At 40.3% G+C, this 19,684-nt stretch overlaps 1 protein-coding gene across 8 annotated transcripts in view; it reads left to right on the top strand.

Moving 5' to 3' along the window:
* DUSP22 (dual specificity phosphatase 22) overlaps nt 1–19,684 on the top strand; it is a 72,210-nt gene that overhangs the window by 37,881 nt on the left and 14,645 nt on the right. For all 8 annotated transcript variants that reach the window (XM_045057213.1, XM_045057208.1, XM_045057207.1 and 5 more), the window contains 2 exons: nt 9,406–9,455; nt 19,267–19,341. In XM_045057213.1, the coding sequence (XP_044913148.1) occupies nt 9,406–9,455; nt 19,267–19,341 (125 nt within the window). The remainder of the gene's footprint in view (nt 1–9,405; nt 9,456–19,266; nt 19,342–19,684) is intronic.

The following is a 19,684-nucleotide window of genomic DNA, read 5'->3' as shown; positions in this document are numbered from 1 at the left end:
ATGTCATTGACTAGACCAGGGCTTGGCACACATTTTTATCAAGGGCCAGATAGTAAATATTTTGAGCTCTGTGGGCCCTAAGTTTCCTGTTACAGTACAGTACTGTCCCCTGTACCATGAAAGGAGCTATTGACAATGTATAGATGAACAGGCATGACTGTCTCCCAATAAACACAGACCTGTTTGCAAATCCTGCCAGCATCATCCAGGAGCCTGTGTTGGGTCTAAAGCCTGGGGCCATTTATTCCCCAATTTAATGCAGTCCTGAAGATATCTGAGCATTTTGCCTGCCCTCACCTTAGTTATTATTTCCCATTGTTAGTGAGACTGTTCACAAGATTCTGCTGAGACCATTTAGAGCATGTAGTAAACTAAATATGGAGACCTAGACCTTAAAGACCATTTGTGCCTGGCCTGTCTGCACTGGGTCATGACTTTGGAGCCAACTGCAAGTGCCTCTGGCCAGCCTAGGGCAGTGCTCAAGGACATATATGAGCCATTCTAGTAATTTTTTAAATATAATTTATTGTCAAATTGGCTTACATACAACACCCAGTACTCATCCCAACAAGTGCCCTCCTCAATGCCCATCACCCACTTTCCCCTCTCCCCCACCACCCATCAACCCTCAGTTTGTTCTCTGTATTTAAGAGTCTATTATGGTTTGCTTCCCTCCCTCTCTGTTTGTAACTAATTTTTTTCCCCTTCCCTTCCCCATGGTCTTCTGTTAAGTTTCTCAAGATCCACATATGAGTGAAAACATATGATATCTGTCTTTCTCTGACTGACTTATTTTAGAATTAAAATTGTAAAAATGGATCTTCTTTCCCATGCATTTCTTCCTTCACTTAGCAACCATTATTGATGGTCTTTGAAGAGAAGGGTACTGGGATACCAAAAGAAAGATGACTAAGATAGGATTAGGCATTTAAAGAATTTAGGGTCTATTGGGAGAGACCATTCATAAGACAGCTATGGTCCTCTATTCTGTGGTCTTGATGCCCGTGTGCCAGCCATGTTGTGTGTTGTCGGGGCACTTGGAACAGGGAGGTGGAGTCAGCCTGAGGTGGAGGGAGATGATGTCAGGGAAGGTTCTGGGCATGCGGCTGGTAGGTTACATCAGGGGAGGTTCCACTAAGGAAGTACCCCTGGGAGGAGTCCTGAAAGAGAAGGGTATTCCAGATATGAAAAAAAAAAATACTGGAGAGAAGAAGGAAGCCTGGGGAGAAGTGGGCAGGAAAGTACAGAACATTTGGAGAGACTCTCAAGCAGCCCAGATACCTGGAGTTTGGTGAGCTGGGGGAGGTGAGCTTAGGAGGTAAGTTGTAGAGAAGTACTGAAGGATTTTGAAGTGGATCTTCTTTACTTTGCAGATATAATAAGGAGCCACTGAATGTGTTTTAGCAGCTGAGGTATATGATCGGATAAAAATTTATCTTTGTATCTTTTACAAGTGGTATTAGAGAATGCTCCTAAAATATCTACTGCTGATTTCTCCTGATTTACAAGCATCCATTTTCAGTCATGGTAATTTTTTGATATGGTCATTTATCATTAACATTCGTTAAGTAATACTGCAGAATTACTTGGTTTGGAGAGTTTTCATGAGTCACACTGGGTACATCAGCAGTGCTCAGACACAACTGAAATCACAGAAAACGGCTTTCAGTGGTGGGTTAGAGCTGGCATGAATCTTCCTCACTACCTTCCCATAACCCACCCATGTTGGCTCACTATGTGTGATGTGCTGACTATGCCCACTTTAGCCTTCATTGAAATAGCTCGAGCAAAAATAAGCATTTGGGTCCTCATCGGTTGATCTGACGAGTCAGATGTATGTCGTTTTTTGACTAACCTGAAAGAAGCCAACAGGTGTTGGAGGTTTCTCATTTGCATTTTTTCTCACAAAATCAAACCAAGGGCTAAATCTTGTTTCTCCACTCTGACCTTCCCACCCCTCCCCACCCCATCAAGTACCACAGAGTTCTTGGAAGTTGTTATTTGTAGTAGTGTTTCCTAAATTTAGCTGGTGCAGGAAGAATCAGTGGCAAATGGGTGCCTGAAGAAAATGCATCTTCAGTTTAGAATCTAGATTCAAAACATTTATTATATAGCACAACAAAAGGATTGCATTTATTTTCTGTGGTGATTTTCTACAGTAATTCCTATGAGATTTTGGTTATGGTACAAACAAAAAGAGAGATGGCTGAGAATCTCATCCCCGGACCTTATCTGTTCATGTTTTTTTTATGCCGACTTCCAGTTCTTAGTCCACAGACATACGTAAGTTTTTCCATATGTAATCTTTCTGTGGATATAATTTTGTATTCTACTTTTTGCCCTTAAAATGCTATTGGCCATGTGAAAATTATTAAATTGAGGAGAAATAATATTCAAAATGTGTGTGCCAGCTACTGGGTTTGGCATCCACGTACACAAACTAGATGAAAATCTTCATATGCTTTCTCTCGAGTGAGACACTCTGTGAAGAGGTGGCTTTATAAAGGAGAATAAGGTTGTCAAACCTGTGTGCATCTGAAAACAATTTCAAGTCAGCAATTGCCATCTCTTGGGTCTGTGACCTTCCTAGTGTGGCTAGACTAATTTTTTCAGAGTTTACTTTAGGTTTATATGAAAGTGCAGAAGCAGTCAAATTCATAGAGACGGAAAGAGAGTGGGAGCTACCAAGGACTGGGGGAAGGGTTAATGGGGAGTTAGTGTTTAATAGACATAGAGTTTCCATTTGGGAAGATAAAAAGTTCTAGAGATGGATGGTGGTGATGAGAATGTGAATATACATGATGCCACTGAACCATTTAAAATGGTTAAAATGGTAAATTTTATGTATATTTTACTACAATAAAAAAAAGCAGAATGTGACTTTCTCGAGTGGGAGAGACCTTTGTTTTTCACAGTGGTGTACAAACTGTGCTCTTCTGATCAGGTGTGGTACAATCTAAACTTAAATCTTTTAAAATTTTGTTTCTTTTTTGGAGTCAGATTTTTTGATAATTGGGTGAAATTAGGTCTTAATAGGGCCCCCAACTTATTTCGCTCAATTCAGTCATGGGTGTTAGATGATCAGTGTTAATAGAGTTCTGTGTGTAAGAATTACAGAGTCCGATATCAGTGTGCCACCCTGATATCTTGTAAATGTGATTGTCAAAGAAAAAACTGTCATCTCCTTCAGAGGACAACTCCATATTGCTACTAGTATTTGGATGGGATAAGATAAGAAACCAGGGTTTCTAATAAGGTCATTTTTATTAGCAGCTAAAATAACTTTTCCATCACATGGATTTCCTGATTCTGGCCCCTTAGTGAACTTCATTTCCTATTATGTTTCCTCTTAGTTTGTGAATAAGTCCTTACAGAAAATAGTTATATTCTATAACTGGTTTTTATTAGTTTTCCTGGGAAAGAGAGAACAGATTCTGAAGGGCTTGATCTTTCTTTAGAAAAGTAGAATGTCAGCTAGGTTCTTCAAAAGCCTCATATGTTTCAGAAACAAAAGAACAGTGAATTTTAGAAATTGTACTTGAAACAAGCGAGAGTTTGATCTCTTACTAGTCCTGAAATCAGAATCTTGGCCCTGCTTTCCAAGTACTTGTCTATGTATCGTTTTAAGTGTAATCTTTAGTTTCAGCCCCAAAGAAAGGCAAAAACCTTACTTTTGGTGGTTACTATGCTTGTTGAAACAGAAAACAGAAAAATATTAGAACTTTTGAGAATATGGACTTAGAAAGCTTTAAACTTTGCTCAAAAAGAATATTCTGGAATACTTTCTAAACTTTCTTTTCAGTCAGTTGATGTCTACGGTGTCTTTCAAAACCTAACACAAAAGCTTTACCCAAAAAGCTTTCTTTGGATGATCCCATTGAAATGTAACCTCTTTCCTATATTTTCCTAATGTTTTTTTACATACTATGTAATATTAATTGATGTGTTGCTTGTTATGACTATTCAGTATGTATGTGGTCAGTGTAAATATGAGGATTTTTCTTAATTCTTTGCATTCTTCCTCCCTCTAGTCCCCATCTTATCAGTATTAATAGCGTTCGCAGGATGTGTTAAGCCATTCAAAATGCCATGTAGTCAAAAGAAATTATCTGCTCTTTCTTTGTACCTCCTAGAAACCATGACAGTCTTAAAGCATATACTGAGCCCCTTTCCCTTAACTGAACTGTTTTTGTATTCTTGGGCCAGGTACCTAACTTGAAAATCTGCAACTTGATGCTTAGTAACTTCATAAAAGTTTAATGGTAATTGGCTTTCCACCAGTCACTTTTTTAAAACATTATGGAAAATACTGAATTTTTATTTATTTAATAATTTTATTTCAAAGATAATAAACTTTAGTTTTATTTATTTTTCTTTTAGCTTTAGAGGTAATATGTAGGAGTAGGAGTAAATATCACACAGTAAGTGCTATACTAATGAAAACATTACTGTTATTTTTTTTATTCCTTTATAGTTAACATACAGTGTCATATTAGTTTTAGGTATATAATATAGTGATTCAAGAATTCTATACACATTACTCAGTGCCTATCATAAATGTACTTTTAATCCACTTCTCCTATTTTACCCATCCTCTCACCCACGTCCCCTCTGTGTTATTTTTATTACTTATGAATTTTTCAGATTGTTCTAGAATTTTGTTCTAGAATAAGATTTTTATTACTTTGTTTTGTTTGCTATGCTTTCCATAATTTATCTAAACACATCGTGCCCCTTTTCTCTGTCTGACCTCAACATTAGAGAATGGTCTTTCGCGGGGGTTCTATTAATACTGGGATAATTTTAAGTCTATCCAGCCTTCTTGTAGCACTGAGTTCCTTAATGGTGTCAGCACTCTTGCTGCTTTCTGAATTAGTAATTAACTGCCATGAATTGTACACATGTGCAGGCATCTGAAGGCTTTTTTCAGGTACTTCATGTTCTGCAGTCTGTGGCCTCTAAGAGAGACACTTTTCGTGCTTTGTTAATGACTAAGCCAAGATAAATAGATGTTCTTGGGTGGTGAGCAGCTGAACCTTTTTGACAGTTTTGACTCCTTTCTTTATAGTATTTGCATAGTTTGTTCACTGTGTGGACAGGCAGGAGACTGATGTCTGGAGCTTGTGCAGGGAGCATGCCCTTCCATGGCATAGCTAAAAGTTCAGCTCCCTTGTTTTAGTGGTCACCAGGTTAAGGCACGGTCACTTTACAATATTTTTCTCACTTGTAGTATTCTTATAGTATGATCTTCATGTTAATTGATTTTCACCTTGTTCAACAGATATTTAGTGAGTGTTTACTATGTGCCAAGGTAGGTTATTGTTCTGTTTTTGAGAGAACATGATCTTGTGTTTTATATTTTTTCTGTCCTTCCTTAAGAGTAGGGGATCCCCAAACTTGTGGCTGAGAGCTACTTTGTTCCTCCTTAGAGCTTCACAGATGGGAAGCTGTAGCTGCCACATGCCCATCCCAGTTAGTGAGGGTGAGGGGCCTAGCATGGCTGAAAGTCACCTCCTCATCATCTGTGGGCATGGAGGGAAGGATATCCTCTGCCATCTTCGTGCAGTTTTCTCCTGCCTTATAGGGCCAGTATCCTTTTCTTTTTTTGCATTAGGCACCAAAAAGGGGAATGTGACCCCACTCACGGAACACCTAAAGGAAGTGAAGTACTTTCCAGTCACACTGATGTTGGCATTTATAGTAAATGCTTTTAATAAGCTAAATCCTATTTAACCTCCTCTTCTGTCCATTCTCTTTATTATTTTTTTTTCTTTCCTCCCATCATATGGGCTGGACTGATTTTAGATTCTGTTAGAATTAAGTGGCTGTCAGCATGTGTGACAGGCATTTTTATATCTTATGTTAGAAGGAATCCACCTCAGCATCCTTGATTGATTGAAGGTACTCAGGCTATGACAATCACAGTGGAAGGGAGCATGGAAACCTGAAAATCCTTCACATCCCTCTGGAAGTATTGGTCTGAAAGAGGTTGGAGGAAGTGTGTGGGAGGAAAGAATTTCATAAGCTTCTGGGCCCGATCCATGGCCAACTCTCACTTAAGAGTAAAAGAAAAAAGTAAATGAGTCATTTCAATGACGGGTGTATGAAATGACCAGCATGTGTATCTATACTAATAAGCTTGTTTGACCTTGATGGAGGGAAGGAGTGAAATCACTTATTTTTACAGTATCATTTCCTTTTCCATTTTTTCCTTTTAAATCACTTCTTTAATACCTCTTTGGGTTTGGAGGTGCTTTAGAACTTCAAACAACTGCCTTAATATTTCCAGCAGAGCACAGTGCCCAGAGTCCAGGGAAAAATGAGGATAGAGACAAAAGGAGGCAATTAGGGATAACAAAGCAAAAGTTAAATGAGGGAGAAACTGCTGCTTCACTATCTTCTAGCTCTGATCCTTAAACTTTACCCTTGACATGTTTGAGTGTGTTTGGTCTCATGCTGAAGTGTTCTCATATGTATTAACAGTGGTAAAACTCATCTTATTTAAGAGTCTTTGTTGGAAGATGTAATGATTGACTCAAAGCTGGAAAAACATGAATGTGTATATGAATTAAACAGGAAAAAAAGGTTTTTCTGACTTCTCATAATAGTGGGAGACAGGGAGGGGAATTTTAGGGCTCAAGTCTTAGTTACAGACAGCTGATTCTACTCTGAGCCAGTTTAAGCAGGAAGGGGTTTATTAAGAAGTTGTTGAGAGCTTATGGTCTCCTCAGAAGAGCTGGAGAAACAGGCTTTCAGCTGAAGTTAAAGGAACAACACTCAGACCACATCACACAACTGGCCCAGTAAGATCTGCTGCCACGTCTCCCCACCCACCCCCAGTACCACCTGCCTCTGCTGCCACCTGCACCTGCCAAGCAGGTGCTCTTTACCCATCTAATTCTTCCCATGTCCTGTTTCCACTTCAAGTAGGTGTGTCAGGTGATGCAACTAAATCCAGAGTCTACACCCTAATAGCAAAGGAGATTGAGAAACATAATTTATGTGGATTCTGTATTGGAATAGTGGGATTCACAATGTTGGGAAGTATTGAAATGTGGAAGTCTGGAAGGGTTTGGGGCGGCCGCAAATTTAGATGTTCCTTATAAGACTACATTAGCAAATACAACACAGAAATGCCTCATAATATGAATTAACAGTAAAATTTTATGATCAACTGCAAAAAAAAAAATGCAACTCTAGAAGACAAGTTCCTTTATGGCTTTATTTGCTGAGGGACTTTTGGTAGTCCATATCATGATTCTACATATTTCTCCTTCATTTACTCTCTTAGGTTGGTTATTTTTCTAGTGTTTGATGTGTTTCTTCTCCTATTTATTATCCTTGACATGGCAAGATCCCATCAGATTAGACTATCAAAGGAGGAAGGGTTTATAAATCATTCATTTAAGTCCTCACAGAGCCATATTCTTTTGAAGAAGTTGCTGAGATTTCTAGATTTTGTACTTTTACTTGACATTGAAGACCTTTGGAACTATAAATCCCCCTGAAGAAGAAACAACTAGGTTTTTAATAAAACAAATTTAGCTTGAGTTTTTGTAGCATGAATTTACACAGACATTTTTTTTACTCATATAATCCATTTCAGATCTTTACTTCACACTAAAGATAGACTTTCCCTCTTCCTCATTATTTTTTTTTTAATGTATGAAATTTATTGTCAAATTAGTTTCCATACAACACCCAGTGCTCATCCCAAAAGATGCCCTCTTCAATGCCCATCACCTACCCTCCCCTCCCTCTCACCACCCATCAACCCTCAGATTGTTCTCAGTTTTTAGGAGTCTCTTATGCTTTGGCTCTCTCTCCAACTCTAACCTCTTTTTTTTTTTTTCCTTCCCTTCCCCCATGGGTTTCTGTAAGAGTGAAAACATATGGTATCTGTCTTTCTCTGTATGGCTTATTTCACTTAGCATAACACTCTCCAGTTCCATCCACGTTGCTACAAAGGGCCAGATTTCATTCTTTCTCATTGCCATGTAGTACTCCATTGTGTATATAAACCACAATTTCTTTATCCATTCATCAGTTGATGGACATTTAGGCTCTTTCCATAATTTGGCTATTGTTGAGAGTGCTGCTATAAACATTGGGGTACAAGTGCCCCTATGCATCAGTATTCCTGTATCCCTTGGGTAAATTACTAGCAGTGCTACTGCTGGGTCATAGGGTAGGTCCACTTTTAATTTTTTGAGGAACCTCCGCACTGTTTTCCAGAGTGGCTGCACCAGTTTGCATTCCCATCAACAGTGCAAGAGGGTTCCTGTTTCTCCACATCCTCTCCAGCATCTATAGTCTCCTGATTTGTTCATTTTGGCCACTCTGACTGGCATGAAGTGATATCTGAGTGTGGTTTTGATTTGTATTTCCCTGATGAGGAGCAATGTTGAGCATCTTTTCATGTGCCTGTTGGCCATCTGGATATCTTCTTTAGAGAAGTGTCTATTCATGTTTTCTGCCCATTTCTTCACTGGATTATTTTTTGGGTCACACAGACATTTTTAATAGATTTTTATGGAGACCTATGTGAAGTTTTTGTTTTTTGTTTTTTTCAAATTGGGCCATTCTTTTCTTTTTTTTTAAATTTTTTTTTTTAACATGTATTCATTTTTGAGAGACAGAGCCAGATCACGAGTGGGTGAGGGGCAGAGAGAGGTGGGGACACAGAATCCAAAGTAGTCTCCAGACTCTGAGCTGTCAGCACAGAGCCCAACGTGGGGCTCAAACTCACAGACTGCAAGATCATGACCTGAGCTAAAGTTGGACATTTACAACTGAGCCACCCAAGCACCCCAGGGGCCATTCTTTTTAAAAAATGTATTAGTTTGGTACATAAACTTTTACTCTTTTGAAAAGCAAGCAAAATATATCAAAATATTTTGCATGTGTAAAGTTCCTACTAATGCATCAGTAAAATTGTAACTCTCTGATTACTAAAATATGATATAGAAAACTCTGTAACATAACATTACAATTTTTACTTAGCATGTTAAAGTTTTTACTAACAGTGCTTCTTTTTTGGCCACTCAAGATCTTAAACGAAATAGATTTTAAAAATGCTAAATATGTAAACAAGCATTTGAAATCATAGTTTTGAAACTTGTTGACACTTACTGGGAAGCCCTCAATTATTTCACTTTTTTGATAAACCCTGTCTAAACCTACAAGCTGTTTGCAAACTAGAGCATAAATATTTGTATGTATGGTCACGGAAAATAACCAGGAACCTTAATTAAAGAGTTTTTCCCTGGTTCCTTGGCAACAAAAGATGAGTGAAAAACTTCTCCTTTTTACTTTTTATTTTTTGACCTGAGTAAATAGTTCCTTTAAATATTTTTCTCCACTAAGTATCGTCTTTTTACTTAAATTTTTTATATCATTCTACAGGGAGTTAAATACCTGTGCATTCCAGCAGCGGATTCGCCATCTCAAAACCTGTAAGTTGGTTTTTTCCTATATTTTTTGGAGATATTAAAAACAAATAAAAGACAGTAAAGTAAAGGACTGTGAAATCGTTGGAGCCAATGGGATGCTTCATGCCTTGCACAGCTGCTGCCCTGCAGGGGAGGTAACAAGACCCATAGGAGGTCTGTGCTGCCAAGTTAGGCAGAGCTGCAGCTGGAGGCATGCTTCTTGTTTGCCAGTCCTTCAACTACACAACACTGATGGGATGTCTATAAGAGCCTAATTTTTAAAAAGGATGCCTTAAACCAAACCTTGAGCATGTTCATCTCTTCTCTAGAAGTAAACCCTTAAGGAAGCTATTGGGTTTTGTCTAAAAGCAGCACTGTCCAATAGAAATAGAATGTGGACCACAAATGTAAGCTGTGCAGGTAATGTTAAATTTTCTAGGAGTCAAATTAAAAAGAGTAAAAAAGAGGGGCACCTGGGTGGCTCAGTCAGTTAAGCATCTGACTCTTGGTTTTGGCTCAGGTCATTGTCTCATGGTTTGTGACATTGAGTCCCAAGCAGAGCCTGCTTGGGATTCTCATGCACCCTCTCTCTCTCTATGCACCATCTCCCTCCCTCTCCCCCCCACCTCTCTCTCTCTCTCTCTCTCTCTCTCTCTCTCTCTCTCTCTCTCTCTCTCTTTCTCTCTCTCTTTCTCTCTCTCTTTCTCTCTCTCTTTCTCTCTCTCTTTCTCACTCTCAAAATAAATAAATAAACTTAAAGAAGACCATGATATGGAGTAAAATTTTACTGAAGCATGGATTTGAACCTTGCAGGCTCAGACACTGGGGCAGAAATAAAGTACTTAACCATTCATTGCCTCCAGTAGATACCAGCCCCTGCTTCCAAGGCTGGCCTTGTGCTTACATTGCAGGTCAAACGCAACCATGCTAGAATTACAGGTTACTGCATCTTATCTGGAAAGTTACAAGCTATGGTGATGTTTGTGGATTTGGGAGCCCACAGGCTTGTTGGGATTCATCCTTCGTGATTCTTAAGCTCTATTGCCTACAAATCCTGCATATTGGAATTACAGACCATATAATCTTATGTTTAGTATCCCAATTGTTCATCTTCTCTGAAAGCTATCAAATACTGGAACATTCTCACATATTGATTTTTGATTGCTAGAGAGCAGTGAAATCCCAGGTTACACAATAATTTTGTGAGATCTACCTGTTTGAAAAAAAAATGGGGCTAGAGTCAGATGGATTGATGTAGGGAAGGGTGGGGGGTGGTATAGGACAGGGGATAGGTGGCATATGATTAGATAAGAAAAGGGCAAGGGTAGATTTGAAGCAGGGACAAATATGTTCTGCATAAGGCCTTTTTTTTTTACACTAACTCTCCATATTTCACAGAAAAAGTCAGTCTTTAAGGCTGAGGATGACGGAGGAAAGATTTTACTAGGATCACTAGGAAAACAGTAGTAGCTTGGGTCTAGGAGGAGAAGAAGCACCAGAGAACTTCCTTGGTTACTAGTCGTGTCAAGAAACAGAAGTGGTTGGAAGGGCATGGTGTATACGGAAGGAAGTGAGCCACTGCCTTTCTCTGGAGACCACAGCAATCTTCTGCCCATGTTTTGGTGGCTATTTTTAAAATAGTTGCTTTGTTCTTATCTCAAACTGAGATTCTAATATACTGCTGAACTTGTCAATACCTGATTGGCAATATGACTCTTTGGAGGAATCAGATTATAACACATCCTGGGCATTTGTTGTGAGGTAAGGTGGCCACCTGTACTTGATTGCCCTCAGGACATTTCAGCTTTGCTAGGAGCCAAGCATTGTGCTTGATGTCCAGGACAATAACTGACTTACCAAACGAAGATTGAGCATTGAGCAGTCCTGCACTATATAGACAAGTAAGCAGTAGACCTTGATGTTAAATATCTTAAATTTAAAACTAGTTGTATCTACCTTGGGCAAATCATTTAAACCCATCTGAACTTCAGTTCCCTCATGTAAAAAATACCTGCCTTGAGGATTTTTGGAGATCAGATCACATGTATGAAAGTGTTCTCTATGAACTCTATGCACTTTTGAGAATAAGAATACACTTTTACTCTCTTAAAAGTGTATTCATATATCTTGAGAGTTATAAAAGAAGATAGTTGAAATAACAAGTTTTGGTGTTCAGGAGACCCACTTTAGTGGGAGATTTGGAAGATACGCTTACATGGAAAGACCAGAATGACAGAAAATGTAGCAGCAGCTTCTCCAAGTTCCAGGGTCTCATGGGTCAGTTCAGGTCTTCTGGCAAAACAGCCCAAACACAGTTACCTTGGGTCCAAAGGACTAACCTGTAAGATTTGAATTTGTTCTCTCCTGTCCCAAATATGTGCAGAGGTCTTGTTAAGCTGTGTGATTTGCCTTTTTAACTCTTTCCTTACATCTTGGTGAAAGTGTAGGGTGGGACACCAGGTTTCAATAGGTAGTTACCATAGCATCCGTGTTTGGGGCTAATGACAGAATAACTTCAAGAGGACGTGCCATTGCTGCTATGTTGAGGGAAGTCCTACAGCTGTACAACCTCTGTTTCAACTGGAAAAGAAAGTTAAGGCCATAACTCATCGAAAGGCAGAAAAGCTGGCACTCGCCTGTTAAAAGTTATGTTCATAGGCATTTATGTGATTCTTTGGGAAAACTTTTATTTTTAATCCATTAGTAATTGCAAATCTTATGCATAAGTAAGACTTTGGGCACATCAATGTCCATGAGTTTATAAATATTTCTTGCTCTACTGAAGTTACATGGAAATTGTGGAGTTAAGTTTGTAATTTGAGTTTACTGTGTATGTTAAGAGACAGCCTATGAAATAGCTGGTGTTTCTCTTTCCGTGTTACACATGTTTCTTTGGAAGCATAACATACGTTTTAACAGCAAGCATGCTTTCATGATATAATTAGACTATTAACCATTGGCAAATGGAATACTTGACTTTTTATGTGGCCTGTTCACTTCAGGTAGCCTGTGGTCACCAAATATTAGGAACATATAGCTGACAGTGAACCTTCACTTTCTGTACCCTCAACCAATGCAGATAGGAGATAAATACTCTGGTTAACAAAAGCAAGAGAAATCATGTCCATCACTTGGAAAATATGCTCTGGCTAACTCAGACAATTATAACTAGTAGTTCTTTAGTCTAGCCACTTTTAATTACTGATGCCTGAAAAGTCTTATATTTAATGACAAAATAAATTCTAGAAAACTGTATTGCTTACTGTTTTGAACCTACAGATTTTTTAAATTGTTTAACTTTAGATGTAATTTAAAGTTTTATATCCTAAATATTACCCCACAAACCCCTATACCAACAGGAATTCTTCTTGCTAATTATGCTTAGTAAGAGGTTTGTGACCTTTTGAAACTAACTGCTTTCACTTGGCATTCAGTGGTTGTAAGCTGCCCAGAAAGGTCAATTTTCTGTCTTGGCTTTAATCCTCACAAACTCCCCCTCTGATCTTCCAGGAACTTAAAATGCAGAAACCTGGTTAAGATAACATTAACACATTAAAATTTTACCTCAGTTCCCTAACCACCTTGCCTTTCAAAGTCAGGAAATGTGAAAGTTCAAGTTCTCATAGTTGTAATACCCCCACAGACCCAGGCTGGGGTGTTTTGCATGATTTGTCACAATTAGAGGCATCCTAGAGCTTATATCACATGCATACACTACATGATCTCTGAGTGGCTGATGTGGGGTGGGTGGTGAATTGAGGCTCTTAGAAATACTTGCTTTTGCTTTCTCTGTGTACTTTCTTATGCAAGTCACTTTAACCTCACTTCTCATCTGTAAAATACCTATTTCACACAATTCTTGTAGTATTAGGTTAGATAAGTGAAAGTATTTTTTATGAACTGTAAGCAATTCCAGAAATAAGATTATATTTGCTATCCAAGTAAGGAGTATTAATGTATTTCGAGAGTGAATTATTGGATATATGGTAGATCATTTATTCATTCTTATTTTAATATTTATTAAATTGGTATTTTTTATTTAGATATTGTTAAGGGAATACTTTTTTTAAATCTTCTAATGTCAAGTACAGGAGAGTTTGGTCTGTGCTGTGGAGTTGGTGGCATTGCATCATTGCAGTAGAACTTTTGTGACATTCAGTGGTTTGAGTATCGAGCAGGTCTCTAACTTTCTTGAGGTTTTTGTGGGGAGAAGAGGTAATTAGCAATACAGAAAGCTTATATTTAAAGTACCAGTAAAACTTCCTTGCCTTATTCTACCTCCCTTTTTGTGTATGTTTTCTTTAATTTAGCTGATGTCTTCTGTACATCCAACTCTTTCGTCCTCTTATAGTTTTTCTTTGTTTTAATTATTAAAAAGAAGTTTTGCAAAATCAAAGCTAGGTGGGCCCTTGGAGTGCTGTGGTTCTGTTTCCAGACAGATGCACACATACTTGAGCATACATGTGCACACACACACACACACACACACATGCTCACACATGACTCCTGAGGACTTTGCAGCCCATAGGAATGAGAAATACACAGAAAATGGATATTGAGTTTTTTTATAAGACTTCACTTATTGAACTTAACTGTATGTTAGTCTTAAACTTTCTTCTCCTAGTTTTTCTAATGTTCAATTATTCTTTGTGAAATGATGTTATAGTAGATGGTAGAGAGGTTTTTGTCTTGTTTTTAAAATGACCTTATGTAGCAAAATGAAAAGCATGATAAAAATCCCCCCCCAATTAAAAAAATGTTTAAGTGCAGGAAATATAAAAGTTGGGGAATCATTGATGTAAATATGAGTTAGTTGTATGTGTTAAATGCTGTGCACTGATAGAGCAGCTCTGCCAGTGTCTGTACTGGTGGAGAATGTTCCTTCCTGCTTGCTTCTGGGTGGGGTGAGAGTTTCCAGCTGAGGGGGCCTACATGGATTCTGCCCCAGGAGGAAACAGCTCTCCTATCTGAGCTCACCTTCCAGAGCACCGGCTCACTCAGATAGAACATTCCACCCATTTACTTTTTGCTTTATCTTTTTAAGTATTCCTTTTCCAGGAAAAAAAAATCTAAGAGTGCTTGCCTTTCCTGTTTTTTTTTCCTCTTTTGCTTTCATATACAACATACATGTACAGACGTGTACACGTGTCTGTGTGTACACACACATATACATATGTGGGAAGGAAAAGTGTCCTTGGTCGCATGGCTTTGCTGTCAATACAGCCTAGTCTGATACTGCTGGCTTTGGAGTGAGCCCAGCTCCCTTGAGCTCCTGCTCATATAAGCAGAGTCTTCAGCAGGACAGAGCTGCCTCAGATCCCACAATGGGGATCACAGCCTTAAAATCTTGCAGTGTTGGAGTGAGCACACATTGTTCAGCCTCAAAAGATGATCATCATGTGGTGTAGTTTTGCTAGATCCCATCCACCAGTCTTTTTGTGTACTCTCTGAAGGTCAGGATGATCCTGGCTTTTGGCCTCTGGACAGAGAGAGAGAGGAGGCTGTTCAAGAAGGACAGCCAGCACAGACTGAGGAAGTGGAGGAAGGGCAACAGTGGCTGCTGCAGGGCTATTTACTGAGTGCTCATGGAGGACATGTCTCCCTGAGGGCCTACCAAAGGCCTGCCCCTCTGCCCTACCCAAGGTGTTCTCTTCAGATTATTGGCAGCAGCAACCACTGTTACATGAGTTTGTGACACACATGTAGGTCAGTGAGCCTCACTGGCTTTCCTCCAACAGACCTTACTCCATGTGTGGGTATGCAAGTGAAGGTACAAAATGAAGAGCAGGAATAGGGAACCTGTGTTCATTGAAACAGTCTGTGTTGGGATGGTGCTTGAGATATGTGCTTCTGCTTCACATCAGAGAATTGGGCAACAAGGGCCAGAGTCGCGGGTATTTCCCGCTGTGGAGGAGGGAGTTTAATGACCAGTGCTAGAGCTTATGTCATCAGCTTCCCTGGAAATAACCCCCACTCCTGCAACACACCAAAGCAGTAGTGAATGCGCATGCCTCCTGGCTTTACTTGGAAAAGGCATTTCTAGGAATGTCTGCTTGGCGTGGCCTCCTGCCTAATTGTGTTTATGAGTCAAGTTTTGTGGTGAGGCTTTAAGCCATCCCTTCACTAGCATCATTACACTCCCAGGCTGGGCTGTGAGCCACGCTCTCTCTCACAGATGCCTGCTGTGGGGTTCCTCAGCCCTTGCCCCAACTCAGTGGTGGACAGGTGCTGTTTGTGGGTTTGTCTTAGGCTTAAGATGGATGCAGTTAGAACTAAGAGAAAAGGGCTGGCAGGGAGCAGAGTAGGAGCACCTCCTCATGACTTCCTTGTCCCCACAGCTCTTTCATGTGCTCTCTCTGGGCTCTGACAGGTCTGCATGTTACCCTGCTGACCCCACTCCACCCCACACTCTTATTCTGAGAAGAGGCAAAACTGACTTTAGAACCCAGATACACCCCACAATATTTAAGACCCAGGTTTCATCATGCATGTGGTTTGGGACATGCAGGTATAAAAGTCAGATATAAGCAGTTGTTCCCACTTTCAGGTTTCAGTAAAGGGATTCATTTGTTGTCACTTGAATTTTGCAAGTTCTTGATGAGCTCCATAGCACTGACCGTGTTCTCATAAAACACTAAGTCCTACCCACTTAGAGTGGCATAGTTAACTTTCATGGCACTCGGGCTTTGCAGTGTGTTCTGGGCCAGTCTGTGACTTCTTCACTAAACTGGCAACTGTCATTCATTTCTAGATTTATTTTTCCTTTTCTGATTACTGTATTCTTCTCTGCCTCTCTTATCTCAGATGCAGCTCTGCACGATTAGAAAGAGACCCATAAACAGGCATGAGCATGGGCTGCAGGCATGGAGAGGACTCTCAGAACTCTTAGATATCCCAGCATGTCTACCTAGTGGACAAATATGTGGGCCCTCTAGCCACACTCCTCAGCTGCCAGGCTGCAGTCAGGGGTGAGCCTTGGGTTCTGGGCAGCCTGTCCTGGTCCTGGGATCTATAGTCAGACCCACCCCACCCTCTGGCGTGTCTGCCACATGCAGTGACCTACAGAGGAGGACAGGCTGCACTGCGCAAACCATGAAGCAGATGGCAGAAGGGCAGCCTGTAGCCGCTCCTAGGCCAGATGAGTTGGCTCAGTGTTGTTAAAACTATTGAATTGGTTGCTGATACCGGGTAGACTGTATTTGGCTGTAAGTAGCAGAGTGTCTGATTGATAATGTTTTAAGTTATAAAGAAATTTAGTTCAAGCCTTGACCAAGAAACCTGGTGATAATTGCTCCCAGGCCAGGGCATCCCCGAGGTCCCTCTTTGTATCCTTGCTGCCTTTCCACCCCAGGGGCTTATCACCAGTGGTTACAGAGCAGCTGATGTAGCTGTAAGCATGACACTCACTTCTAGTTTCCTAACAGAAATCTGATGCAGAGATAGATAGCTTCCCTTTCATCAGGAAGGGAAAACTTTTCCAGAAGTCCCCACCTCACCCCACAACCTTTTCTTTAGTTCTCCATGGCTGGAGTCAGAGGTAGGATGGACTATTCTGACAAACTAGTGCCCCAAACAAAATCAGAGTGATTCAAGATGTCTGCCACAGTTTTAATACTTCAAAATCAGAAAACTTCACTGCAGACTGTTTTTGCTTGAGAGATGGGAAGCTCTAACAGCACCGAGCCTTCACTCTTGCCTACAGTGCCTTGCCCTTGGGCCAGGATTCTGCCAGTCACATCACAGTGCCCGCATCCCTTCATCCTTCTGTGTACTCTGCTACACTGCCTGGCTTCCATGGGCTTCTGCTTTACGGTCCTGTCTGAGGTCTGTTTCAGTGCTGACACTTCAAATTTCAGGAATTACAGCAGGAATCTTTTCTTGCCTGCTTTATACCAAGCAGTGTTTGCAAGTAGAGTTGCAATGTCTTGAGTTATTTTATAAGTTTATGTCTGGGAGCATTTGTGCCTGGGAATGTTAGCAAAAGCATGTCTTTCAATATTCTGGTAATTAGAAATTTTAGGTAAGAATATGGAGCCCTTGGGTTAGACACCTAGGACCTTCCATGTTTAGTGACATCATGCCTTATGGTGGGTTGTGGAATATGTACAAGTGTGCATGCGCATTGAGTTTCCTGTATTGCTTCTCTGTCTTAATCTAGCTGGGCAGCTACACTTAGGTTGCTAAGTTTCTTCTGCATTTGATACCTGGCTGAGTTTGTTATGCCACACCTGAATTTGCCAATCTTTTTACATTCATTTGTCTTGTCATCCTTCATAGAACAATGGACCTAGCTTATGTGGTTAGAAACTACATCTCATTCTTCTCTGAATCTCCTGCAGCACAGTTCCTGGGAAATAGTCAGCACTCAGTTGGTGTTTAAAAGAAGATGAATTTATTCCATGGGCAACTTCAGGTGTTTTACTGCTTTACAAGTCATTCAAATGTAGAAGACCTCAAAAAGCATGTGCTCTGTAGGTTCCCTTGGAATATTATAGTTAACCCACTAGGCAGTCCAGAATGTGCTCTAAGTGGTTGGTGCTGCCACACATATGTAGGAGAAAGGGTTTTTAAAAAGCTAAGGATCAGAAGAAATAAGGATCATGGTTTCATCATTATATAGGTCTTTATGGTTTGCAAAGCATATTGGCATATATTACCTCATTCCACCCTGTAAGACATTATTTCCACTTTTTAAGTGAGGTTGAGGGAAACTAAGTGACTCTCCCAAGGTCACACAGCCAGTAAGCCACTGAGCAGGGATTGAAGCTGCATTTACCATTTTCCCACAGCTCTCTGGTGACATGCTGACAGGACCTACCAAAGTCAAGGGAGACCAATATGGGAGAATATGATTAACTTTTTCAAATCATCAGAAGTAAACTACTTTTTTTAATGTTCATTTTTATTTTTGAGACAGAGATACAGAGCATGAGTGAGGGAGGGGCAGAGAGAGAGGGAGATAGAATCCAAAGCAGGCTCCAGGCTTTGAGTTGTCAGCACGGGGTCCGACTTGGGACTTGAACTCACAAACTATGAGATCATGACCTGAGCCAAAGTCAGACGCTCAACTGACTGAGCCACCCAGGTGCCCCAGAAGTAAACTACCTTTTATTTATTTATTTAATTAATTAATTAATTAATTTTTTTTAACGTTTATTTATTTTTGAGACAGAGAGAGACAGAGCATGAACGGGGGAGGGTCAGAGAGAGGGAGACACAGAATCTGAAATAGGCTCCAGGCTCTGAGCTGTCAGCACAGAGCCCGACGCGGGGCTGGAACTCACGGACCACAAGATCATGACCTGAGCCGAAGTCGGCCGCTTAACCGACTGAGACACCCAGGCGCCCCGTAAACTACCTTTTAAAACTGGGAAGCCTGCATGATAAGGACACCTTCTTCACCTGAACATCTGTGAATGTGCACAACTGGTGTGCAGATCATCAGTGTGGTGTCACTGCTATGGTCCTGAGCATTCAGGGGCACCAATGACCAATGGGATAGGCAGAAGTGCCCCCCCCCCGCCACACACACACACACACACACACACACACACACACACACACACACACTGGTGAGCGGCAACTGTGTGTTTCAGGGATTCCTTGCAGAGAAATTCTGAAAATCCCAGAAGATGGGCAGCCCTTCCCAAGCCTCAGCATTGTGTATGAAAGGTTCTAAAGCTGAGGCATCTCCAGACCCAGACAATGTGACCACGGTTTTGAAGCTGTGGGACTCTGAGACCTTTTCAAGAAACCTCAGACGGATTTTTTCTTTTCATCATATGTTGAGTAAAGTAGAGAGATGTCACTTCTCTCTTTTTTTCTCCCCCTACAGGACAAGACATTTCAAAGAAAGTATTAAATTCATTCACGAGTGCCGACTCAGGGGTGAGGGTTGTCTTGTACACTGGTATGTATGCCTCTACCTAATTAATAATAGCTTAGCATTTCTTCTCAACCTGATTTCTGTCAAGTGTTTTTCTGTGTGTGATTAATTGTTTCAGCTCTTAATAGTTCGTCTACCATCTGAATCTTGAACATACACCCCATCTGACCCCTGCCATTTGTTAGTCATCATTAGTTTTTGATGACAGAGAACCCTATGTTTTTTTTTATTTTCATTTTCACAGTAGGATTTCTGTAGTGACTGTCAAGGTTACTGGACAACAGAAAACTCTTTTCTAGCCTATGTCTATCATTCCCTCAAAACAGCCTCCTGTGGAGGGTACAGATTTTGTGGGCTCATCCCTGAA

This window comes from Felis catus, chromosome B2 (genome assembly GCF_018350175.1).
Source record: "Felis catus isolate Fca126 chromosome B2, F.catus_Fca126_mat1.0, whole genome shotgun sequence".
NCBI classification, from domain to species: Eukaryota; Metazoa; Chordata; class Mammalia; order Carnivora; family Felidae; genus Felis; species Felis catus.
The sequence above is the reverse complement of the archived record's forward strand: the minus strand, read 5'-3'. Positions and strand labels throughout refer to the sequence as shown.